This window comes from Eurypyga helias, unplaced genomic scaffold (genome assembly GCF_000690775.1).
Source record: "Eurypyga helias isolate BGI_N326 unplaced genomic scaffold, ASM69077v1 scaffold22573, whole genome shotgun sequence".
NCBI lineage: Eukaryota > Metazoa > Chordata > Aves > Eurypygiformes > Eurypygidae > Eurypyga > Eurypyga helias.
This window is the reverse complement of record NW_010242141.1, coordinates 1-26,159: the sequence shown is the minus strand read 5'-3', so window position 1 is coordinate 26,159 and position 26,159 is coordinate 1. Positions and strand designations below refer to the sequence as shown.

The 26,159-nt window shown below is 51.1% G+C and overlaps 1 protein-coding gene across 1 annotated transcript; it reads right to left on the bottom strand.

The window, feature by feature from the left end:
* Window positions 1–13,343: 13,343 nt before the first annotated feature.
* EEF1A2 (eukaryotic translation elongation factor 1 alpha 2) lies at window positions 13,344–26,072 on the bottom strand. The gene is made up of 7 exons (XM_010148994.1): window positions 25,837–26,072; window positions 21,941–22,120; window positions 20,398–20,694; window positions 16,408–16,558; window positions 14,721–14,977; window positions 14,399–14,633; window positions 13,344–13,695 (listed from the first exon to the last, which is right to left on the bottom strand). The coding sequence occupies exons 1-7, from the start codon at window positions 25,978–25,980 to the stop codon at window positions 13,568–13,570; spliced, it is 1,392 nt and encodes a 463-aa protein (XP_010147296.1). The 5' UTR covers window positions 25,981–26,072; the 3' UTR covers window positions 13,344–13,567.
* Window positions 26,073–26,159: the final 87 nt, after the last annotated feature.

Below are 26,159 nucleotides of genomic sequence, written 5' to 3'. Positions count from 1 at the left end.
AACCCTCGGCCTCCCGCCGCCGCGGCGTCGGGCTCTTGCATCCCCCGCCTCCCGCCCCGAAACATCCGCGTTTGCCACCCTCCACCCAGAAGAAACAAAGCGGGATCTGGCCTCTTCACAGAAAAAAAAATCGGGATCTGACAGCATCCTCCCAAACGAAGACTCCAGCATAGCCCCACAGCAGGCTCCGGCATCATGCTCTAGGCATCAAGGCCTGGCATCTTCCCTCTGGCCTCCAGTGCCCCCTTCCCGCCCCCAAACCCGGCTCTGCTTTCCCGCCGGAATCGCGCATGCACGTGCTCCGTTTGCCAAGGCCCCACAGAAGGGCTGGGTGACAAACTGCTGCAATGGCCATCCCCGTGGCCCTGACATGGTCCCCGAGTCCATACCCCATCTCCGCATGCCCAGGTAGCCACCAGACCTGCTCAGCCTCCCCGCAAATCCCTTGTGCAAAGCCGTTGCTTTCGTCCACGCTTCCCCAAGGCCCTGCCTGCCCTCTTGGAATCCCAAATCCCGTTTACTTCATGCACAGGAACTCCACCGGGCTGTGGTCTCCAAGCTGCACAGGGAGCGAGCGCCCAGCACAGGGAGCCCAACTCCAGATGTGCTGACCCAAATCAGCTCTTCAACACGCCCTGCTGCTTATGGTCAGTGTTACCATTCCCCCCCAGGCACTATTCCCTAAGGAATATTTCCTCCTGGCACACCTTCACAAGAGTAGGCAGCAGTAGGCCTTCAGGAGTAGGCACCAGGGTTGCAGAAGCCTGTGGTAAGGCAGAGATACCCGCCCCACACAATTATCCTCCATGGAAAAACATCATTGTGCTGCAATGGGAAAACCCACAACCAAACCAAGCCCAGGACTATCAACTGTTACTGCAGTGAATTTTCCATCCCACAACAACCCAGCAAGTCATGGATGATCTGCAAACTGCACGCTTTTGCACGTTCATCATAAGTGAATAAAGCCTTAGGACAAGGCTTTCTGTAAATAAACTCACAAGCTCAGACAGGCCGCTGCTTTCAACACAGTACTTTGCCACCGTGCCATTATCAGGGAAGCAGCACAAAGTTTTATGGACCACAGAAATCATGCGGGGCTGCATTTCAGTTCCCTCTAGTGAAAGGCAGCAGTTGGAAAACCAATCCTACCATGCTGCATTGTTGACATGCTTTTCCTGAAATTCATACTTAAATGAGACTATCAACATGACCTTTCAGAGTGCATTTCCCAAGTCATGGCTTTTTTGTTCTCTCCTTATGCCTCAGGAGAATCCCAGCAACAATTGATGGATGAAAGGAGCATTGAGACTAAAACTGCTGGTGCTTACTCTCCAAATCTTTCCATGTATGTGAAAAGAAGAGCCATCGTGGAACAGCCCTACATTTTTATGAACAGTATGTCTCCTGTGACCCATATTCTCTCCAACACATGGCTAAAAGAGAAGCCATCTCTGCAAGGCAGGCGGAAAGCTAAAGCTGGGTTAAATAATGGAAAAACAGATCTGCAAGTATGTCAGTGAATAAATTACTCAATTCAGCGAGGGGCCATTCTATTCATTATTTGTGAACACTTGTAAGATCATTAGTGTTCTTTAATAGGGGAGCCAATTACAAATGTGCCTGGCACTAATGTACAAAGTGCATTATTATAGATCCAGCGACACAGTCCAAAAGCAGGAAATATCCCCCTCCACAAAAAGACAAACAACAAACAGAGGAAGCAATTTTCAATTAACAAATTCAAGATTACTAATAGTCTGTGAGCCCTAAAGAAGAATCCAAATTCATCTCATTTTTTTCTTTCCCTAATTAGTCGGTCATTTGTGGTATCACACTACAGCACAGCTTTGGGTATCGTGTATCTCTGAGACCATCAAAAACCAGGAGTGGGCCAAGGGAGGAGATAGGATTTCATCTTCCCAAGCCACGGGTGGGCTGAGGAAAGACACAGTGTGGTTGTAGTGGCTGTTGGCGCTTGATGCTTCACTTGAGAGGGAGGTGAAACCTCAAAGACAAGCAAGGCCTTGTGCACCGAGTGGCACCAAGAATGGTCTCCTTATATAAACGGAGGTGGAAAAGGCCTGAAATTGTGGATGAAGACTCAGTCTAACCTTGCTTCATCCCTCACTCCACCTCGGGCCCTTAGGGTACCTAACACCTTCACGACAGGTAGTAAGTATTTCATGGGTTGGCACTGCGAGTTGTAGTTGAGCGCTGTGAAGCAGCATGGCTGCTTGGAGAGGTCTCTGCCTTGAAGGGGCAGGAAAGCAGGTCTGGGCTCCCTCCATCAAATTCTCAGACCCCAAGCACACAGCTTCCCTCTTCCCCCAGCACTCCAGCCCACCAGCTCCCAGGAGCTCTCCCTTGAGTGGATTTGCACTGTGCCTGATGTCCCACAATCCTGAGAAGATCAGCAGCCACTTGGGAACAACTGGAATACATACACCGACAAGCTGTGATGTTTTCCATGGAGTCTGCAGCGGGTGATTTTGAAGATTAAGTCTGTTGTGTTGCTGCTTCTGCTGGGTGTGTGGAAGAAAAGACAGCCACTAACCCTGTGCCAACTAATGAGGTATACAAAGCAGCACTGGGAAGGTGCTTTTATCTGATCCAAGGACATTATGTCTCCACAAACAAACAGAATTACTGAGTCAGTTCTTTGCTTTCAACACTACTGATGCCTTTCATGAATACTGTGGCAGACAGATTTCATCTTACCTTCAGGGTCTAAGCTATCAAGCTACGTTAAGATACAGAAAGTCCATACTGTGTCCCTTGGCAATTTTTGAGATGTAGTAAAAAATGGCTGGTGTGAAATTCGTAGAATGAATCCAGGGATGTATTTATGCCTGAAACAATGAACCAGGGCCCTTTTTCCATGCCCACACAGCTGATGGTTTGAGTGAACTCTGCTACCCATAGCCTGGGTTTTGCCACTGACATCTTCTGGAGCTATTTTCCAAACCTACAGCAGATGGCTTTATCTCCCCTTGTACAGGAAGCTACACCATCTGAGCAAAAACAACCTGTCAAGAGCAAAGCCATCCACAGCTCAGTCTTTGTGCACCCTGTGCCCACCCATGTCCCTCCTCTGCTTCAGCTACCTCTTGCCACCTTATCCTCTTCTCTGATCAGCAAACAGCTCCCAGAACCTGTGTTTATTGATAAGACATGTATCTTCTCTGCTTGGCTGACAGGGAATCTTTCCAACATGTGCCAAAAGATTTTTGGCTTTGAAACCTGGAGCCCTGACCCAAGAGAAAGGTTGGTATATCACTGGAAGGTGATGCTTCTCCACTGCTAAGAGTTTGAGCCCACAGGGGAAAATACTGCAAGAAAAAAATCTTGTGCCTAAATAGAGAAATCTCCAGATTTCCAAAGGAGAAAGATGAGCGTGACAAGGGAATGCATGCTTCTGGCTAGAGCATAAGCCAGTGCTCAGCAAAGGCTTAATCATTTGGGATGGGGAGATTTAGGGTGGTGAAGGCAGTGTTTAAATGAGTGCATGGTAAAGTACACTGAAGGCAGCTTGCTTATCACCGCTGTTATTTGAGCCAGGAGAAAATGGGCTTTGGTGAGAGACAGGAATCAGCAGAGGGCTGGAGCACCTCTCCTGTGATGAAAAGCTGAGAGAGTTGGGCTTGTGCAGCCTGGAGAAGAGGAGGCTCCGGGGAGACTTTATTGCAGCCTTCCAGTACCTGTAAGGGCTACAAGGAAGCTGGGGGGGCTTTTTACAAGGGCCTGTAGTGACAGGACACGGGGTAACGGGATTAAATTGAAAGTGGGGAGGTTTAGATTAGATATCAGGAAGAAATTCTTCATGGAGAGGGTGGGGAGGCACTGGGACAGGTTGCCCAGGGAAGCTGGGGATGCCCCATCCCTGGGAGCGTCCAAGGCCAGGCTGGATGAGGCTTGGAGCAACCTGGTCTAGTGGAAGGTGTCCCTGCCCATGGCAGGGGGGTTGGAACTAGATGGTCTTTAAGGTCCCTTCCAACCCAAACCATTCCATGATTCTATGAATAAGTTTAATTAGATTGAAGATCCGTGCCCTGTTTATAGGATTGAAAAAAGAACTAAAAGCACATTATAAATCTGTAGTTGCTAAGGTCACGGGGTTAAGTCCAAGTGCAGTAGTGTTACCTCAGATCTGAAAATCTCCTCCCTGGAGCTACCATGACTTGGGCTGAGCCTCCTGCTGTGGGCAGCACAGGGTCCACAGCTTCCTGCTGCCACTCCAGCCCTCAGGGATGTGGCAAGCAAGAGCAGCAATGAAGATGCTGGTGCGGAAGGACCACCTCGAGAGCAAGAAGGTTTCAAATGGGGCACTGGGCTAAGAGCAAAAGCCTTTCTTGGCACTTTTAGTGTCACCACTGACCTTTTTTAACCAGACAAATGAAGATACACCAGATGGTTGTCCAGTTTCAATCAAATCTGACAGCCTGAAAGGCTAATTACATTTGTGTCAATTTTCATGAAAACAAGAAAGCTAGAGAGAGGCAGACGCTCCCTGATGCCTTCTCCTTTTTCCTCCAAAGGAGATCCTGAAGTGTGATCTCATCTTTTCCAGATGCCAGAGAAGGTGTCCACAAGAACACCATCCCTCCCAGCCCATAAAACACTTCAGGGTTTGCACTGATAAAAAGCCAGGCTTCCTTCCTCCTGGTGCTGACAGAGCTACTTATTTTATATTACATATTTACTAGACGCAAAATTTCTGTGTCACCATCCATCTTTCTGTCCTGTTCTTAGACAGCACTTACCTCACCAGAGGCTGCTCCAGCAAAATGCAGAACAAATCATGCCATATGAGGTTGGCTTGAGCTGCAGCTGGAAGCATCTGGGTCTGAACAGAAACCTCCAGCTTGCACTGAATTAACCCAGAAGGGAGACACACACATTCCATTCTCAACTAGAAATTTTATGTTTCTGTTTTCTAAAAGTGATTGTTTGAGGTCTAAATATTCATTTGTGCTCTATAGGCCTAACTGTAAAGAAAAAGTTACTGGAAGGAACAGCTACTTGACTAGACACATGGAAGGAGAAGCAACAGGGAAATGCAAAGTTAGGGTGAATTCTATTGCACTAAACCAGGTTATGCTCAGAGCATCCACAAATCTGAAAACAAGCCCCTTGGTCACATAGGGACTGGTGCCCATCACATTTTCCCTAGCACCTTGCAGTCACCCTGCTCAGCCCCTTCCCCTGGCAAATTCCCCACCAGCCAGGTCTCCTTCCACATCTCTATGCGCTTCCTTCATCAGCCTCCATCTCTCTCTCTCGCCCTAGCCTCCTTTGAGACCACGCACAATTCCCTTTCTTCATTTATATTGTTACCTTGAAGGTATTTTTAGCCTGTGACCATGTTGCCCCTGAGCCTTCCTTTTCCCAGACACTGTAAATTTAGCTCTCTTAGTCATTCCTCACATCTCCCAGCACTCACATTCTTCCTCCTGACCTCCTTCATTCTCTGCCTCCTCTTGCACCCACAAGGGCCAAAGCCACACAACTCAAATCGCTGTCACCTCTGTGCTCCTAGACCTCATTCCCCAAGACAAGGATGCTCCAGGACCTCCTCCCCCTGACCCTAGGGCCACCACAAGCTCCTTGGTGGTGACCCCTCAGAGACGTGGGCTGATTAAGACGACTGTCCATCAGCAGCCCCTTCCAGTTTCTCCAAACCAGTGCTTTGCTCTTTTCAACATACAGCTTTACAGAAATACACCTAACCTGGTTTTACATTGGCGCTCCTCCAGCTTTGCCAGGTTTCAGGATCCAGCTCAGGACTGACGTTGCTCCCAGTAAAGCATCTCCCAAGACCATAACTGCATCCTTGATGGGGCTCAGTCCCACAAAGCCCATTAGGTGCTTTGTTCCCATTCAAGCACCTGCCTCCCACCAACTTCAAAGCTGAATTGAAACCTACATGAATATTTTGGGACTGGAGGTTGTCATCAGAAAGAAAAACCCCGTACTGAAATAGCTAACAACTCTGACACATCTATCTTCTCCGAGAAAAGCAGTGCAGGAGCACAGAGTGCCATGCTTCATTCTGCTGTAGGGGGAATGTGGGGAAGCCAACTAAAATAAATAGGCTCCAACTGGTCCCAGGTGTCCCGGGTTAGGAGGGGAGGGGTGGTCCAGGGCTGGGCTCCACCCCCCCATCAGGATGCTGCTGTGAGGAGAAAGGGGATGTTGGGAAGGTGGTGGGACCTGATGGTGCAGGAGGTGGAAGAGGTTCCTGCTCTGTTGGGGTGCAGCAGCACTTGGGGGTCTTCAGAGGGGATGAGCCCATCCTGCCCTGGAGTGGGTTTTTTTCCCTGGGTTTTGGTATTTTTTTCTTGCTGAAATGTCAAAATCTCCAGGTCTGGCAAGCAAGACAACCAAACCCAATCACTAAAATACTGAAAAGCTTTAAGGCTAGCTATTTTATGGTTTTGTTATTGTGAGAAAGATCCAAAGACCCTTCCAAATGTAAAAATCCACTTCCCATTTTTTTCGTATAACTCTTTTCTTTTAAAAAATGCAAAACAGGAAAGATCAGGTTCTGCTTTTAACTAAAAGGATTGCTTTTGATCCACGTTTCAGGTTAAAGAACGCAAACATTCTGTTGGGAAACTGCCAGGCAGACCTGGCTGTCTCTGCTCCTGCCTCTGTCACAGCACGCAGTGAGTCATATGCACTGAAACGCTCCTGAAGTAGCTAAATTCATAGTTTCTCTGTACCGTGAGCTTTTGCTGCAGGTTTGCTTTAGTCTTTCAGCCTGGACACCTGGGAAATCAAGAGAACATGAAAGGACAAGGGTTTATGATTTATTTATCTTTACCCTGAGTTCCTAAGGAAAACTGGTGTATGAGCATCTGCCTCTTCCCTCTGATAGTAACAGCAGAGCTTATGGGCAATTTTCATCTTGGCTCATTAAAGGTGGAGGGTACACTTCAGATGGCTACAAGTGAAAAAGTGTGATCAGATAGGACAGAAACCCTGAAATCTCCCCACAGAAGGGGATGGTGATGCATACACACAACTGTATTGGACATCACAGAACCCTCCCATGACTTTTCAAAACACAGATCCATGGGAAACTGGATCCCCTTGCTTCTGCTGCTCATGAAATGGCTTCTTTGTGGGCTTCTTTTGGATCTCATGTGGGGACCACTGGAGAGGCAGCCAGCTTCTGCTAGACACCCTGGTGCCCAGGAATTCAATACAGCAGGCAGGAGAGAGCCCAAGGGGCAGTTTCCCTCAGGCAAAGCCAATGCTCTGTCTGCAGGATGACATTTCCTCACATCCAGCCTTATTTTCATGCAGCCCCTGTTCGTTCTTTCAACTTGGTCTTGTTCACACTGGTCCAAAGGATGTTCCTGTCCTCTGGGCATCCGGATGCTCTGGCTGTGCCTGCAAAACATCTCATTCAGCATCTCTGTGTACACTCCCATGTGCACAGACAGCAAACAGAGCAGGGGAAGGCGGTTTTAAAAATGAGCTGTGTTTGCAGCCCGACAGCGAGCTGTCGGCTGGCAATGGCTCAGCTGCTCAGGCCACCCTGCAAGAGGGACTTTATCTCCACCTGAAGGTGTGGTCAGCTTCAGCCACCCCTCCCTGTCCCACCTCTCCTGCACATTTCCTGTGGTCCTCATGGAGATCTGTGGCTGGAGATGTCCTGGGACACCAAAGCATATTGACCTGCTGCTGCACGCTTCCCTCCCAGCAATTGCTCTAATGGGAACTGCTCAGAGCATCCAAGATGCCCACACAGATCCATTAATCACAGCTGCCTCCCGCCTGGCACGGGCTGCCCTCGCTCATCACCGCTGTCCTTCGGGTCAGTGCCGGGAGACAAGGCACACTGTGTCCTTGGAGCTGGCACACATTGGAGAGGATCTTCCCATCACTCTGATGCATGAGCAGTGGCAGGGGTGAGCAGAGGCAACAAACGCCCCTGCACTCCCACTCCACACCAAAACACAAGCTCAGAAATCTGCAGCCTTCACTAAGCAACTGCTGTCACCCCCATCAGCGCCCCACAGAGATGATATTTGGGGAACATCCTCCTCTTTGTCCACTTCTTGCAGTCCCATCCCGAAGGCTGGCTGCTCCCAGAGTCATCACCCTAAGTGCTTGGCGGGCAGGCGCTCGCTGCGGCTGGTCGGGATTGCAAAAAGCATTTAGCAGATAGAAGGTATGAAAATAGTGCCAGACAAGGGGTGATTAGAAATCATTTAGACTAGGCAAAAACAGGCCATCCTAAATTTGCAGGCAGCCTGACACATGGTAGGAGTGGTTTTGAATGGAGCTGAAATGAATTATTTGAAGATGCTGCAGGATCTCTATGTGAAACATCGGAGCTGTGGCTGAATGATATCCGAGCGCTCAGAGGCAGGCGGGCAGGAGGATGGGTCTGGCCGGGATCTCGGCCCTGGGCTGTGTTACAGCTCAGGTTTCTCCTTCAGATCAGCAATATCTTTGCAGGGGGGTGAAGGCACAGGCCAAGAGGAGGATGGGTCAGAGCTGCTGCTCTGTGCTCCTGCAGCTGCGAACGCATCTTGGGCTCACACCAAAAAAGTGGGTCTTAAATGGGGGGATGCAGAGAAAGGTTGTTAAAGGAAATGAGTAAAACCCTCCCAGGTTTGGGCCTTGATATGTTACAAAATGCTGGGGGAGTGTCCCTTGCTACCCTTGTCCCTGAATTTGTCCTTCTCTGGGGCAGGATTTGGCCATGGGTGGCTGATGTCTTTGTGAAGGGGGCACAGTGGAAGCAGGATGGAGAGATGAGACCTACACAGCCATGGGAAGGTTTTCTCTGCCTTGATCAACCTTTTTTCCCTCTTCTGATGTGGTCCATCATCTGTTTTCCCGGGACTGTAGAATGTCTACTGACACTGTAGAGTGTCAGCTTGCTGAACAGAAAGCCAGTCCCATGGATGAAAAGCCTGGGGAGAACAAGGCTCCTGCCTGTGACTGTCCTTAGCCACACTGGGCCAGGCACTGCCTGGGCTGGCATGGGAGCCCCAATCCCCTCAGCTCAGAGATGGGTGCTCCACACCATCCAGATCTGCTCTGGGAAAGAGGCCAATGTGGGCTGGGGAGCAGAGCAGCTGTGATTTATGTCCATGCTGGATGGAGATCAACCCACGGGCAGCACAGCTTTGCAAGGTGAAATGTGCTGTGGAAGTGCCAAGGAGAAGGCAGGCAGCTGCTACTGGGGTGACAAACCCTCTTTCCGAGGTCATGTAGTCACGGAATTCATGCTGCATCTGCATCCTTCCCTCCTCTACCGTAGATTGTTCAGCATCTCCATCACCTGCGGGCAGTGGCAGGGTGGTGTCCCTTCGTGATGTCCCCTGTGATGCTGGTGTTCAGGGGGGCTGGAAGTGCACCTTGGTCTCCCTGGCAGTCAGTGGCATCAGCTTCCAAAGCAGCAGGAGCATGATGAAGTTAGGATATCTCCTCTTGGTCTTCCCCAGAGTGGGGTACATTTTCAAACACTATTGATGTCATCATGGCTTTTGAGTCAACATGAGACAGGCAGGACCTCACTACCCACATGGAGTTCAACAAAACATACTGGGAAACTGGTGACAGATGAAGGGAGCAATGGGAAAAGCACTCCCTTAACTGGAGAACCTCTCACATGTCCAAGCTGCCACGTAACACTCCGCACCAGCATGCCGGTGTCCGGCAGCCTGCCTAGGGATGTGCTGCCTGTCCTGGCTGCTGCAGGGACGTGCCCAGGCAGACGAGGGGTTGCAGCTGATGCTTTAACTTGCCTCCAAGCACGGAAGGGCAGAGGGCAGCTCCAATTCACCCAGCTCAGCAGCTGCAGTATGGATTCCACTTGCAGTCTTATAAATTTTTTAGACCAGCCCAAAGTGCCCGCTGAGTTGGCCAATCAGCTCCGGTGGGTTAAGGAAACGTACTTTAAATTATTAACAGCACGCAGCCGGGCACGAGGCCTGTGGAGTGGAGCTGGGAAAGGAGAAGTTACTCATTCCTCCTGCTCCAGGGGGTTCCACAGGAGCAGCCAGCACTGGGCTGGAAATGGGCTGAGGTGTCCGCTCACACCTTGGAGGACACTCCCGTTCATGGGGTCTTCCCTTTTCCATCAGAAAACTCCAACGAGGCATCAGTGCTATGCTGAGCATGGGGTGTGCTTGCATCTTGGAAATTGTGTCCCTTTTGGAAACTGGATGCTGATCCACATCCAGCCCCTGCCCTGCACCTTCCTCTCCTTCCTCTTTTTCCAGATCCACTGGTTTCTCAAACACCCCCTTGAAGAGCTGATGGGCTGTTCAAAAGCAAGGCAGCCCTGATGCTCTTCGACTTTCCTGCGACCTCCAGTAATTTTCCTCCAAGCTTTAAATTTCAGGTAATATAATCACATCTGCAAACTCTGGTCTCCAAAGAAACAACAACAAGCACTTTGCAGCTCCCCAGCCTGCACCCTTCACTTCGCTATGGGCATGCTGCTTGTCAGGGCCGGGCTTTGCGGAGGTGGGACGTGGGGCTGGATTTATCATAGAATTTCCTCTCCTTGGCAGCTGCTCCAGAAGGACTTTGTCCCTATTTCCACGAGATGGCATCGCTGAGACTGCTATGGAGGGGAAGCATCTGCTGCCGCGTCTGCAGGGAGGGCAGTGATGAAAAACGCCTCCAAAACCCAAACAGTTGCTAGGAAAAAATGCCTCTGAGTTCTCGGTTGTGGTGTCCTGGCCATGACGGGGAGGAATCGGAGGGTAAGTCAGTGTTTTAAAATGCATCTCACCAGCACAGCCCCTTATATCACTTGCCATGGGTGACGCAACACCCACCTGCTTTCTCACGGTGTCGATGGCTCTCGAATCAACCGGAGTTCACTGCAAGGTTTGCTGAAAGCCATCTGTGGCCCAGTTCAGGGTGTGTTGGGTTGCTTGTAATTTTGGCAGAACCCCAAAATGGGTCACCCGCCACAAAGCATCGTCCCCAGTGTGCCGCAAGCCCTGTGGGGTCAGGCAACGATTTGCATGTGGTGAGTCATTAGTCCAATCCCAAAACCCAGATCCACAATGAATCTTCAAACCCAAGGTTTGGGTGGAGGCAGATCATGGCTTCATCCAATTTTGATTTGAGGTCCTCAGAAATTCAGCATACTTGCTTTTCTTTTTTGAACCTTATGCTTCTAAGTGGGTCTAAATTAGAATATTTCTGTTATTCCTGTCTCTATATAGAGCCTGACCCAAACGTCTCAAAACAGGGGATGCTGCAGCTGTAAGCATCTCATTTCAGAGCCTTCCCCTTCTTTCTGATCCTGCAGATTAACTGGGGTACCAACCACACTGAAATGAGCCTGAAAATTTGGCCGTACTGTGAGCCATGAGCAGGTTTGGGTTAAATCCTCTGGAGCTTATATTTTTCCTTTGCTGCAGCTATGCCGTTAATTACCACACCACTTGCACATTGCTCCCAGAGCATCATTCACAGCTCCCCTGGCAAACTTCTATGGAAACGTAGCTGTGGTTTTGTTAAACTTGTTTTTTGCTTTTAAAGTAGCTGTAGAGGACCAGGTGCAGACTTTGTGCCTGCTCTTCTCTGTCCCTCCCCTGACCCTAAGGTTGTCCCCACTCCTGCTGTGCCAGGGACTGGCTTCCATCAGGGACCAGAGCCCTGGAGGTTCCTGCAGGGCACGGGAGGGATGTTGCCAAAGGAGTCCCTGTTCCTGATGATTTTAAGGATGGAGGGAAAACATGCATATGATGATGTTCTTCTGCCCTCCTTGGAAATACCCAAGTCTGCTGTGCTGGCTCAAGGACAATATGCCTCGGGAGCTGGGAAATGCAGGAGCTGGAAGATGAGATTAAACTATCAGTGGGAAAACAGCTGTCTCCCACCATCATGCTGTGCTTGGAGGGATCCCCAGGTCCCTTTCCAATTTGTGGCATGCCAAGGACATGAACATTTTGTAGATCCCCAGTGCTGCAAAGACCTTGGTCATCAAATCAGTTTCTATGGAGGAAGCTGGAGGCTGCTGGGGGTGTGAAGAGGGACGAGCAGACTTGGTGGCCTGTGCACACATTTTTGGGGAAGGTGGCTCAGTGAGAGACGTGTCTGTCGTCTGTCAGACCAGGGCATGGGATGGGGACGGTGCTGGGGGAGCAGACGGTGGTGGCTTCATGCAGAGCTCTCTGTAATTGAGCTTGGCATCGGCTCTGCCTTGGGGCACTCAGTGCTGTAGAGTGTCAGATGTTAATTAAGATCATTAAGGGCTCCTGCAACACAAACCGTAATGATGCTTGTGCCTCTGGAGCTCTCCTGGGAAGGCCCTCGTATGATGTGTCCTTCTCAGAGCCCATGCATGGCATCTGCTCCCAGCGCTGTGACTTCTCCTAAAAGCTGAGTCACGAGCAGACAACCTCAGGATGACTCAGCATGCTGCTGACCCCACCTTTAGGGAAGAAATGTCCCTAGAAGCACCCTCACACCTCCTCCCTCCACCTCCTGCTCCTCCCCACACTCAGTGCTCCCACCCTTTCCCGCTCAAAGCACCCGGCTGTTGCATTTTGGTCACTCCTAAGCATTCAGCAACCACAGCCCTTTGGATTAGTACCGCTGACACGTGGTGGTGTGAGGAGAGCCGCAGACCTTGTCCCAGGCTGCAACTTTGCAATGGGAGCCAAGACACCATCCTGGGTGAAGACCATGAGTTTTGGGGTCCTGAGTCATGTTTAGGCTCCAGCATGTGGCTTCAGGCAGGGAGAAACATTTCTGTCATGTTGTTTGGAAAGGGCTGGAAGATGCACCATGTGTGTAGAGAGAAGGCCACCTTGGCCTCCAAAAATGATGGAGTATCATCAAGAAAAAAGTGATGCTGCCAGCCCTTCGAGGAGGCATGGGGTAGGGTATTTTCTCTCTTTAAATGGCATAACTTTAGCTTTGTTTAACTTGTTTGTTTTGCATTGAAAAAATTATAATAAAGGCCCTAATACTTGGTATTAGAAAGTTGAGCAGGTTAAGGACAGTATCAATACCCAGACTGCTGTAAGAGCAGCCCCTGCCTTAGGCTGGGGGAATCAAACCAGACACCTGCATTGGTCAAGGGGTGAGAGCTGGGGAAGGGTTGGGTGCGGTGTGAGACCCTGAATATGGGTGCCAAGTTTTGCTCCTTCCTCCAAGCTTCCATCCCAGACCCACCTGTGCCTGCTCCCACCATCTGCTCTCCACGGGACAGCAGGAAACCCATCAAAACCAGCCCCTCTCAATGACAGACACACACACAGAGCTCTACACCTTTTGGGTTTGTTGGTTTGTTTTGGTTTTTGGGGGATTTTTGTTTGGGTTGGGTTGTTGGTTTGTTTTTATTTTCCCACTGTGGATGTTGTACCAGTTTTATTGGTAAAATTAACATGAAGCCTCACAAACGCTGGAACATGCTTTTCCTTTTAAAGAATTTCCACTGGACCTTAATGGTGAGCATCCAGTCGTTGACATATAAACTCTTACAAGCTGATGTGCACACATGCGCCCGGGGGAGACGGTGGCAGCGTCCTGGTGTCAGGGATGGTTTCTGCGCGATGCACTGGGAGCCCACAATTCATTTGCCAGCCTTCTGGGCCTTCTGGGCAGACTTGGTGACTTTACCAGCCCCACCGCTTTTCTTCTCCACGTTCTTGATGACGCCCACGGCCACGGTCTGCCGCATGTCACGGACAGCGAAGCGGCCTGCGGGGTGGAGAGAGGGGGGACATGAATGAAATGCGGCCACCTTCCCCCCACCCCGAGACTGAGATCTTCTGGGTGGGTGATGGTGAGATCTACACCCACTACTCATGGTACCATGGGAGCAGGTTGCTGCAGGAATAAGCCCTGAGCCACCGACCCTTGCTCTGACCACCAAGCTAGCCTGGTTCCCCTCTCTGAAGTTTGTTTAAATGGCTATTTATTAATCTCATCTGCTCCTTACAAGCTCCCAGCATTGCCAAAGCTTCCAGATGTGCAACATCATCCAAGGAAAGCATGGCACTTCCCTGTATTAAAAGGTGTCCTCTGCTGAACAAACTTCCCTTTCTTTTCCTGACCAGCTGTATTTTAGGGCAAAGATGGGGAAGCTGAAAAAAATATTTCTGCATTCAGAAAGTATCAGTGTTTAGGGACTTTGAAAGAAAGGCCCAGAGGGAAAAGCCAGCCCTGCCTATGGAAACCCAGCTCAGTAAAAAGCCTGACCCACCCCATCGTCCCTAAAAAAGTTCATGCAACTGATTCTGCAGCCCCCAGCACATGGCGGAGCAACAAAACACACTCAGGTCCCTCCCCAGTCTAACTGGTGGGGGATACTGGGAGAGGTTCAGCATGCCTGGTGTGAATTCTACAGGCGCAGAGACTTCGTGGTCCTCTGCAGGACACCTCAAAAGAGCCGTTCCCTTACCAAGGGGTGGGTACTGGGAGAAGCTCTCCACACACATCGGTTTGCCAGGGATCATCTCCACAATGGCCGCATCACCCGATTTCAGGGACTTGGGGTTGTCCTCCAGCTTCTTGCCGGAGCGTCGGTCTATCTTCTCCTTCAGCTCGGCGAACTTGCAGGCGATGTGTGCGGTGTGGCAGTCAATGACGGGTGAGTAGCCGGCACTGATCTGGCCGGGGTGGTTCAGGATGATCACCTGGGGGACAGAGCGGTGTCAGGGCAAGGCTGGGAGCCAGTGGATGGTGACAAACCATGTGTGGTGGCACCACCAAACTCTGCTGACCTGAGACGTGAACTGCGCTGCCTCCTGCGGCGGGTCCGACTTGCTGTCCCCGCAGACGTTCCCGCGACGGATGTCCTTGACAGAGACGTTCTTCACGTTGAAGCCAACGTTGTCTCCAGGCAGAGCCTCGCTCAGGGCCTCGTGGTGCATCTCCACGGACTTCACCTCAGTGGTGATGTTCACAGGCGCAAAGGTGACCACCATGCCGGGCCGCAGGATGCCGGTCTCCACACGGCCCACGGGAACTGTGCCGATCCCTGTGGAGACAAGGAGAGAGCAGAACAAAACTGAAACCTGCTTGGCATATCCCTGGGCCAGAGCCTGGGATTTTCTCCTGTGGCTTTCACCAAAGACCACGTTTAAACCTTGCAAAACAAAACCCCTCAGATTTTATCTGTAAGATAAAAATTAGCATCTTCAAAACCACCACGAGTCTGTCCCTTCTAACCAACGGTTTGTAAAAAAGGAGCAATGCCAGAATCAGAAGGCCCCTAGTAACACACATGCCCTGGAAGCTCTCTCTGCAGCAGTTGTGGTACCTCCTCTGTGGAGCACTGGGCATGTCATGGTGTGCATGTAACAACACGCTCCACATCCCTGATAGCCACATTATTAACATGGGATGAAGCCCAGCTCTGCCAGGGAATGAGGGTGTCTAATTAAATGAAGGGGACTTTTTACACCCTGTGTCATCAGCAGACTTTGGGAAAACACACCTTTGGAGTCAGGTGAAGAAACATTAAGAGCAACAACCTTGAAAAGACGTTGGGGAGGTTGGCTGGACCCATCCGCTTCTCCATATCCACCCTGCTGCCTCCACCTCCCCCCATCCCATGGTATCTCAGCTCCCTAAGGACCTGCCTAAAGATAAAACCATCTTTCTTTCCCCCAGCTGAGCTAGGGGAGGACACAGACCTGCTCACCACCTTCCACCTCCATTGCAAACAAAAGATTGCATCAAAATGCCTGTTAAACCCCATGATCAATCCCTGCGTGGTTTCTGCAGTGCACACGACCTTGGAAAATTGTGGAAAAGGGCTGGAAATGGCTGTGCCTGTCTGATGCCGTAAAGTCAGCAGGGCTGCCCGCTGCTGCCAGTGGGTCAGAGTGCTCACAGGGTATTTATAGCTCAGAAAAGTGTCCCCATCACTGCTCCAGGGGGAAAGGGAGACGCACTGACTGACACACTCCCTACATGGCTGGTGTCGTGGTCCAGCTAGGCAGACGAGGTGCTGCTGATGGACACCAGCATTTGGGAAGCATGGGTAGACTGTGGCCAAGCTGCTACACACCGGCCTCCCCGGTGGCCCTCCCCACTGTCCTTGTCCCTCATCTGGGCCCCAGCACGTTTTTGCAGCCTCCACCTTGCCCTGCCAGCCGTGACCTCTGGGACACACAAATTTGCAGGCGTTTTGGCATTGTGTATTCCCTAGGGAGACCTCACAAACCTTTTGCTCCCCTCTGGTCCCTGGACACCTTCGGGCTTGTCACCCTCCAACCCCAGACAGTACAGACTCAAACGGGATCCTTGCCCTGGAGCTAACATCCTTCTCCTCAGCCTTATCTCAAGTTTGAGTCCAATCCCTCCAGTTTCCCAATACCTGGAAATGTCCTCCCCAGATTCCCATGGAACAAAGACTCCAGTTAAAGCAGAGGGAAGAGGGAGAGTGGCAGGGCTATTGCTCACCTCCAATCTTGTAGACGTCCTGGAGGGGCAGGCGCAGGGGTTTATCTGTGGGGCGGGTTGGGGGCAGGATGGTGTCCAGAGCCTCCAAGAGGGACACTCCGCTGGCATTGCCTTCCTTGCGCTCCACTTTCCAGCCTTTGAACCAAGGCATCTGGAAACAGAGCAGCAACAACATGCACTGAGTGTGCCCATCCTCAGCATCCAGAGGTGATCCCAGAGAGATGTCCCACCAGGACTAACTTCATGGAGTTAGTCCAACCATGTCGTGGCTTTTCCTGAGGATTGGGGAGCTCTTTTCACTCCACCATTCCTGCAGGCTTATGTGTACCCCCTTGCTCTATCTCCCCCCTCTCCCCTGGAAACATGCAAAACACATTAACAGGACAAAAAGTTTGGAAGTGTTAAATCCAGCAAACTCTCAGTCCCCATTCCCAGCACCAACCTGTGGATGTTGTCTTCCCATGCCAGCTGCCTGGATCCTGCCCTCCAGCAATGATGACACAGGGACCACAGTGTCACCAGCCAAATCCCAACTACGAAGCACCCAACCTTCAAGCCTTTGGAATTTAATTTCTTCAAGTAGAGTCCCAGACAGAGCCTTCTCCCTGCCCACCCCTGCTGTCACCCCTCCAAGGTTTGGTTCTTAAACACTGGCTTGGGAGGATGCTGGAAACCTGGTACTTGGACTAGGGCTGCTGGGGGGCAGAATCATTTTTCACAGAAGCCCTCTGCTCCTGCCCTAAACTGAGCCATTGAAGATAAAATTGGCCAGAAAAAGAGACCATGGTTTGATGCAGGGAACGACAGTGATTTCTTGGGGTGCTGCTGCACATCTGGAAGCTGTAGCAATGCCTGCATGTTGCCAGGAAGAAAAAGTCAGCCCTGAGTCCAAAACAACCCTGATACAACAAACAGAGATCAGAGTCTGCAAGGTCATTCCCCCTTGGGTGGAATGGGACCCCCCAAGTGCCCCTGGTTTCACAGCCATCCCTGAAGGACACTGCTATGCCAAGGCTGTTTCCCATCCTGCAGTCCGCACCGCTTTTGGGAAGGAGCAAGGGGAAGAGCTGGGTCCAGCCAGGGAATTCCACCTGCACTGAACATGTTCAGGTCAGCCTTCCTCAGAGGGTCACGTCTGATGCCGATTCCCCTCCTTGGTGACGATGACAAGAGAAACCTGGGAATGGTTTTGCAGGGGGATCCTTCCCAGAGCACTGCAGCTATTGCCATGCAGCCGGCTCCAGCGCCGGGCTAACAGCTCAGCGAAATGACAAATCCATCCAGCCAGTGACGGAGCCGCATGTGATGCGCAGGATGACTCAGACCTTCCCCCAGCCTGCTGTCACACAGCCAAAACTCCGGGCAGGCACCCATGCGAGCAGCTGCCTGCCCACAGGCTCTGCTCTCGAGGGTGACAGCCACCCACGTGCCCACACCTCCCGTCCCTCTGCCCATGCATGGCGTGGGGACATGGAAAGATGGCAACCTCTGCCCTGTGACACCTGGTTGCCAAAGCTGTCCTTTTGATGCTTTATCCAGAAAATTTGACATCCCAAGCAGCAGGTAAAGACACACTTGGGCACCTTCTGGGAGTAAATTCACTCTGAGAAACCTCAGCATGGCCCCAGGGTGAGAAGCATCTGCAAAACTTGGTTTGCGCTGCCTCCTAGGGCCAACCATGTAAAACGTCTCCTACGTATTCCCCAAGTCTGCTTCCCAAAGAGCAATTCCTATTCTATCACTCCTACGGCAAAAGCAGGATCTGACCAAACCCTGCAGCCAGACAAGCTAAACTGCAGGCTCAAGCCCCCACAAATAAAAGCTGAGCACTCCAAGTGCATTTTACAGAGCAGTTGCCTTTCTTCGATATTACCCAGCCCGTGAGCATCCCAACACACCCACCACACACACCAATGCTGAGGTTGCAGCCCCAGGGCCACCACGCTCCCTTGCGCTGTAGATCAGGTCTGTTTGGGTTGCAGCATCCCAAGGGCTGAAAGTCTCCCAAACCCCATCAAAGGGCCCAGTTCTGTCAGCTGCAGCAACAGAAAGATGGCTTGACTTAAAACCCCATTTGCCAAAAAGCTCTCAAATGTCGAATTTTGATGCAACAGGGACAGGGGCTGCAGTCTCCCATGCAGAGCTGGCTCCAGCCTGACATACCACCACCGCACCTCTCCCCGCCCGGAGGTGACAGGGGCAGCAGGGACGTCACAGCTCTAATCCCCACTTTCTGATAAGTCCCCTGACAGACAGATGAGTCACTTGACTGCCTTGTGCCTCAGCGAAACCCTGCCAGAAATGGTGAGTGACAAAAAAAAAAAAATCCCTTTTTTGGGTGAGGGATGGGAGCAGGGATATCTACACTCTATGACTGCTGAAGCTTTCCCAGGTGGGGTGCAACATGGGAAAGAGAAGTCTGTCCCAGGCTGGCATCCTGGCAAAGGCAGGATGGGGATATCTTGGGGACCACAGCATGGGGAGGACCCTGCACCCTCTCCAGCAAAGCTTGTACTGTTCCAGCCCTCTGGCCAGGCTTTCTTCCCAGTTCCACAGCTCAGGCAGCTCCTAGGAACCCATCAGATGCCTCCTTAATGGCAAAGGGGTGAGTTATTTTGGCCCCTGCCTTCTCTCGGGCAGTGCATCATGTTGAGAGCATGCTAAGACCCATCAAGAGGAAGGGGGCCATCAAGGCCTGTCCTGCTCTGTGCCTCTCCTCTCCAGCCTATTAATAGGAGAATTGTTCAGGATCATCTTCCCAGCCCGGCAGCTGCTGACATTTGGGGCTTGCCCAATTTGAGGCACCCAGGAACTATGCAGCATGGCCGCGGCTGACCTTTATCCCAGCTCTGCTCCACAGGGGACAGGAATCTCCCAAGCACCCCAGAATCTCCAAGCCAACCCCAAGTGGGCTGCCATCCCCATGCAAGACTGTGAGCTGCATTTCATGACAGCGTGAGCTTGCATTGCTCACCTCTAGCTCAGTCTCGTGATCCTTGACCTCCCCCCTTTGCTGCTGGACTCATATGTTGCCTCCCTTGTCACAGAGCCCTGACCCATAATCCACAGGTGAAGTCCTAAAGCCCCTTTGAGCATCAAATTTCTTATTGCTTCCACAAGGAATGGCTGGGGGTTTCTGGCCTGATCAGTTTGCACAAGGTCACCCAGAAGCCATCGAGAGAGCAGGGACCTTCCTCTGAGAACCCTCCAGCTCATAATTTCTTTAGAAGTGTAAAGCTGGGGTAGCTTTTTCTCCAAAAAGCAGTGTCAGAGTAACAACTGCTACTGGCAGTCTGACAGCCAAAAAGCCTCCATCCTTCTTCAAACTCTTCTTTCTCCTCTGCTGTCACATGAACCAATGGCAAGGGTCCACCCAGAGCACCCTGCCTTTGGGTGCCCACCATCATTGATGCAGAGGGAGAGACCTTATAAAAATCAGCTGGACAAGGACTTACCCACATGGATGCTCTAGGAAACTATGGTTTTGGCATGGGAAACCTGGCACACGGCACTGATGGGAAGGGGTACCTGATACCCAACATGTGGGAGCCCGGCTGCGCAGTGGGAGCTCTTCCAAGCCTGTGACCACACTGTGTTATTTCCCTCGGAAAACAATGCCCTAAACCCACACGTGATGTGTTCCTGCCGAGAGTGGCAATGGCTGCGACGGGTCTAAGGTCTCCGGGAGTCTGATGATGCCAAAAATCGCATCCCAGAACCAAAGCCATCATCGCCTGGAGATGCTCATGTTTAGCTGCTGGGGTGTCTGGCCGTGATACAGCAACCGGCATGTCCATGAACAGTGCACCCGTTCATCCTGGCTCGGAGCAATCAGGGCTACGTGACAAACACATCTATGCTGGCAACACAGGCCATTAAGCACAACGGGGGCATGAAACATGCCTGCGGTTTTCAGAGCACGGAGGTCAGCTTCAGTCTGGGTCAGGATAGCCGGGGTGGGTGGAAAAGTCTAACACAATGCACACTTACATTGGGAGAAGGCTCCAGCATGTTGTCTCCATGCCAGCCCGAGATGGGCACGAAGGGGACTGTGGCTGGGTTGTAGCCGATCTTCTTGATGTAGGCGCTGACCTCCTTGACGATCTCATCGTAGCGTTTCTCGCTGTACGGGGGCTCTGTGGAATCCATCTTGTTGATGCCCACGATGAGCTGCTTCACTCCCAAGGTGTAAGCCAGCAGGGCGTGCTCACGAGTCTGCCCATTCTTGGAGATACCGGCTTCAAATTCACCGACACCGGCCGCAACGATCAGGACAGCGCAGTCAGCCTGGGAGGAGAGAGCTAATGAGCTGCTTCTGTCCCAGAGAGCACTGCTCCTGGTGACGGCCCGAGAGCTTTGGGTCAGTCACAGATGAACGCTACTCATGGCTTGGACAGAGTCCCTTCCAGCTGATACCCAAACCCTGCTGATCTACCTCAAAACTGCCCCAGCTGTGTGATTTCAGATGTGCCAACTGTGCATGGGTTTGCAACATGGGTTGGAAACCAGGGTGGGTCCCTCCAGATTGCATGACTCCAACCAGAACCTCATCTTGATCATCCAAGGCCTTATCTAAAACCCCACTGAAGTCTTGCACATCATAAAATCACAGAATAGTTTAGGTTGGAAGAGACCTTAAAGCCCACCCAGTCCCCCCCCGGCCACGGACAGGGACACCTTCCACTAGACCAGGTTGCTCCAAGCCTCATCCAGCCTGGCCTTGGACACTCCCAGGGATGGGGCATCCACAGCTTCTCTAGGCAACCTGTCCCAGTGCCTCCCCACCCTCTCCAGGAAGAATTTCTTCTCAGAATAATCTCCCTGAGTGATGGATGAGGCTAGAGTCATGCAAACTGTGTTTTCTGGCTTACTTTGGTACCCAGAACCCACAGCAGAAGCTGCCTGGGCTTGACAGAAAGCCATGCCCAGCCCAACTGGCATTGCAATGGGAATCTCAGTGGGCACAGAGCAAGGAGATTGCAGAAATGTCCTGCAGTGCAATGAGTCCCCACCACCTTACCCTAGAAGATTAGACCATGGAGTTTGGCAATATGATGTGGTTTATGAGACAAAGATGCTGTTTTGAGAAAAAGGAGAAAAGACCCATGGAGTATCCTTTAGCCAATAAAATCTGAGGGGCTATTGGAAGTTCCTTGTATACCTCAGTTGGCTGAGTCTAAAATAATCTGGGAGACACCCTCACACAAAGGCCTGTAGATCATAGCATTCCACCTCCCAGAGAGGCTATATTCATCCCCACCTCCTTCTAACAGGGGAAATGGGGTAGAGAAACCACTTCTCTCTGCCCACAGAAGCCCTTTCTCCCAGACACCCAGGGAGGTACAGGACCATGCTGAGCCAGGTCCCCTGATGCTACTCAGCCTCTTGCATGGACCCTGCTCAACGCCACTTGATGTATGCCATCTCACCTACTCACCTCCAAAAGGACTCCAACTACGTGCCCCTGGGCTCATCAGCAAGCCTCAGCCTCCCACCTCTGGCAGCCCCAAACACCCTGGCCACCATTTCTCACCTGGGAGGTCCCGGTGATCATGTTCTTGATGAAGTCCCTGTGGCCTGGCGCATCAATGATGGTGATGTAGTACTTGGTGGTCTCAAACTTCCACAGCGAGATGTCAATGGTGATGCCACGCTCACGCTCAGCCTTCAGCTTGTCCAGCACCCAGGCATATTTGAAGGACCCCTTCCCCATCTGGCCAACACAAAGCCAAGTGCTGATGAGAAACCCAGTCCCATAGTACTGGTACCAGCAACCTAACCCCCAGGATACGTTCCAGGCCACACTACAAACATTGAAGGCAAAATTCCCTAAATCAAATGGCAGCCATGACCTATTTACTAATAAATACTGGTGAAAGGAGATATTATTCTCAACATGTTCCTCAACAGGAGAGGCTGGAAGAAGAGCTGTGAAGGGAATTTGTGAGTGGGGTTGGATGGGTAGGAGCTGGAACCAGTGACCCATGAGGTCTCCTCCACAAAACACCAGCACTGCTGCTGGGAAATCCTGCTGCGACAGAACTATACAGCAGTGGTGAACAGCTCCTATTTGTTGCATTTTAATCTATTAACCGAACCTGTGAGACAGCTGGATAGTGAGAAAGGGCATTGAGTGAGCTCATAACTGATGGGGTGTAGGAGGGGAATGGGTTAAAAGAAAATGAAGTGCGAGATGGTTGCTATGAGCAGAGAAACGTGATTGATTTTTGCCACAGAGTGTGCGAATTCACACGAAAAGCTACTGTGAGCTGCAGCCCGACCAACTGTTGTTGCCAAATGGCCAAAATCTCAGCCAACATTGTAATGCATAAAATCATGCTGGGTGAGATCAGCTACAGTAAATCTCTGTCCTGTGATAAAGCACGCTCCTTCGTAAAATCATGATGTCACTCCTGAACCACTTTCTCCTTTGGGTCGGTGTCCTTTGACCTGATGCCATCAGGGAGAGACGGACTTCCCGCTGCCCCAGCACAAAGGTGGTGTGTCCAGTCTGAGCTGGGATCCTGCCAATGTGGAGATGGGGCCAGACAAGACCACCCCTTGCTGGCCATGCTGTGTGCTGGAGCAGTCTGGGGAGGCCAGCAAAGGGTTAATGGGCATCGATCATCAGCTCTTGGCCTCAGATGCAAGGTTTTGTTTAAGATGGAAAATGGAATTTAGGTCATTTGCGGATGATTAAATGCGCTCTAACCACTGTGCAAGGACAGAGCTAGGATACCCCACTCCCATCCATCCATCCTTCTCTGCAACCACTGTTTCTTCTGGAGTATCAATCCATAAAATTCATTATGAGCAATTATAAATCACTGGTGCAGAGGGAAGCGCTTCCTGATCGCAGGCAGCGAACGCTTCAGTGATGATCCTTGCCAAGATGCCTCACGCAGCATCCCACCTGAACCTGTCCTGCCCGTGCCCGGGGGCTGCTCTGCCCTCGCCCCCCCCCCACTTCAGCCCTATGCATGGCCAGCACAAGGAATTAACGGTGCTGGCCCATTTACATAACGGCTGCGATGACTTTGCAGCTTGCTTTGGAGGATTACGGGCAAAATCCTAAAGCCAGGAGCAAGCCTCCCCCTCCATGGAGGGGACACCGGGTCGAAAGGGTGACGCCCCATTCCCGCTGCCAGCGGGAAGGGCAGTCGAGGGGGTGGAAAAATCCAGAATCAAATCTCTGCTCTTAAGCATCCTCCTGGCATCGGGCTTAGTGAGGGAGGCAGAGCAGGAGCTTGGAGATTAACCCTTTCCAGCACGCACATCAAACCCTGCTCTTGGCAGGGGAAAAGGCATGGTGGGGGGAGGTGGTGGTGGTGGTGGTTATTAGCGTGTGCTCATCTGCTGCTGGAAATGGTGGAGATATGCCAAGGAACGGTGCGTTTTGTGCAATGCATTAATAATGGGTAGTTCTCAGGCAGGAGCTTGATCAGCACATCCCACAGCCTTTCACCCATCAGCAACCTATTCTTTCCCTTCTGGCTGGGGAAACTGAGGCACAGAGCAGACCCTTAGCTCTCCCATGGGAGCTGGGTGGGAATCAACACCTTATTGCAGGCACCCACAACCACACACACAAACAACCCCTCATCTCATGTGAACCCCCTCACCCCCCCAGAACTCGGCATCACACGTAACTCGAAGACAAATGAGATCCTTTGTTTAGCAAACAGTTTCCCTCCTTTCACGGGGTATATTCAGTTACCCAGAGCTGTTCCTGAATAATAATAAAAAAAAAAAAAAATAGGGTATTATCTAGCTTTGCACAATACCTTCCCTGTTCAGTGCTAGAAACAGCCTGGTTTTCCTTGATCGAACCCCAGCGGAGGGACAGCTTTCTGTTTGGAGACCACAAATACTGAATATTTTAAAATAGAACAACTCTTCTCTCGGAGATACTGTTACCTCTCTGCCCTCGGGTCAAAAGGAAAAAACACCATAAAAATTAAAAATCCTTCCTCTTTTCTCTTACAAAAAATATTAGACTGTGGGTTGTGGGGTTTTGGGGTTTTTTTTGTTGGCTTTTTTGGGTGCATGCAGGCCTCCATTTCCTGTGAATGCCACCTAATGGAAGAAAACCCTTCCCCAGCCCTGCATCAGAAAATGGAGTCTGTAAGCTCAGTCAATAGGCTATTAATAGCAGCTCCCAGTCCCCGCGTATTCTGGCAAGTCAGGGAAAGTGTCTGTTCAATTAAAATAGCCTCAATCACATCTACCATAACCTAATCACGCCGCATCCGACCTGTAAAGGAGGGGAATATACAGAGGGATATCAGCCATCATTTTAAACCAGGGGGGAGAGAGATCATTTTGTATGAAGCTTTTTGCTTAAAGGCTGGAAAAAAGGGCTGGCAGTGAGGAAAACGGGTAGTTTGGGTCGGGTGCTATCAGCAAATTCAAGGGTTAAGACAGACAGCAAAACATCTAATCAAGAGTGGCAGCTCTGTAAACTACTTCTATTTTTTTTTTTCCACTGAAATGTGGGATTTTGTCCAGAAAAAAAAAAAAAAAGGAAAATTAAAAAATTAAGGGCTATCTGCATTAAGGATTCCTGGAACAATGATGACAAGCCATCTCCTGAGAGACCAGATCTGCCCCATCAGTAACACAACCAGGCTTTTCCTGGCTCACCCACCTCTCTAGAATTTACCATCATTAATTTCTGAGTGCTTCCAATTCAGGTTTTTTCTCGCCGGGACTATTTCTTCCTCTTTAATCTTTGTGTCTGCCACATTCTAGGTATTGGGTGGTGCTTTGCTGTGCCACAGCCTGCTAAACGCACGCACTATCACATTGCTCCATGTCACCATTTTAAGAGTTAAACCAAAGGATTTAACTTAAATGCTCATACTTCCTGCCAGCTTCTCTCTATCAAAGGCTACCGATCAAGCTACACATCGGGCCATACGCTTGAGAAAAATGAGAATGGGGTTTTTAAGAAAGTGCATCAAACGAATGGTCCAGCTGATGCTCCACCTTGGCCCCAGCAGGCACTGGAAATAGATGCTTCAGCATGAGATTCGGACAGTCCTGCACTAGGCAGTGAGGAATTATCAGGTTTTCCTCCTTGTGCACAATATTTAGAAGGAATTTCATGAAGCACTATGGTTTGTGGCTCTTTCAGAACCACAACTCCATCTTGCAAACCTCGACGTGCCCCTGCCCTCATTAACAGCCCACGGCAGGGAGTCTCCCAGCTCCGGAGAAGAGGGTGGCAAGCGCCCAAGTGGCCTATTTTCCCAAGGCCAGAGGAGTCAGAAAGACCCAGGGGTATGGAGGGAATAAAAAGAGATGGGAACGAAGGGAGAAAGAGAAGGTACGAGAAGGCCAGCACCAGGAAAAGGGGAGTATTGCCTGTGGGATGCTTGTGGGGCATCCCTGAGGGTGGGGGGGCACGCCGGGGGATGGGCTCCTCACCTCAGCAGCCTCCTTCTCAAATTTCTCAATGGTCCTTTTGTCAATGCCCCCACATTTGTAGATGAGGTGCCCGGTGGTGGTGGATTTCCCAGAGTCCACATGCCCAATGACGACAATGTTGATATGCGTCTTCTCCTTCCCCATGCTGGTGGGCTACGCGGGGCTGGCGGCGGCGGGGAGGGCTGTGGGAACGCAGCTGCGTTTCTGGGGGGGCTGCAGGGGGAAGAGGCAGGCGTGTCAAAAGAGACCCCGTCACAGCACCCTCCCAGCCCATAGGCGATGGCTCTTCTCCCACCTTCCCACTGGACCACACGCCCCATCCC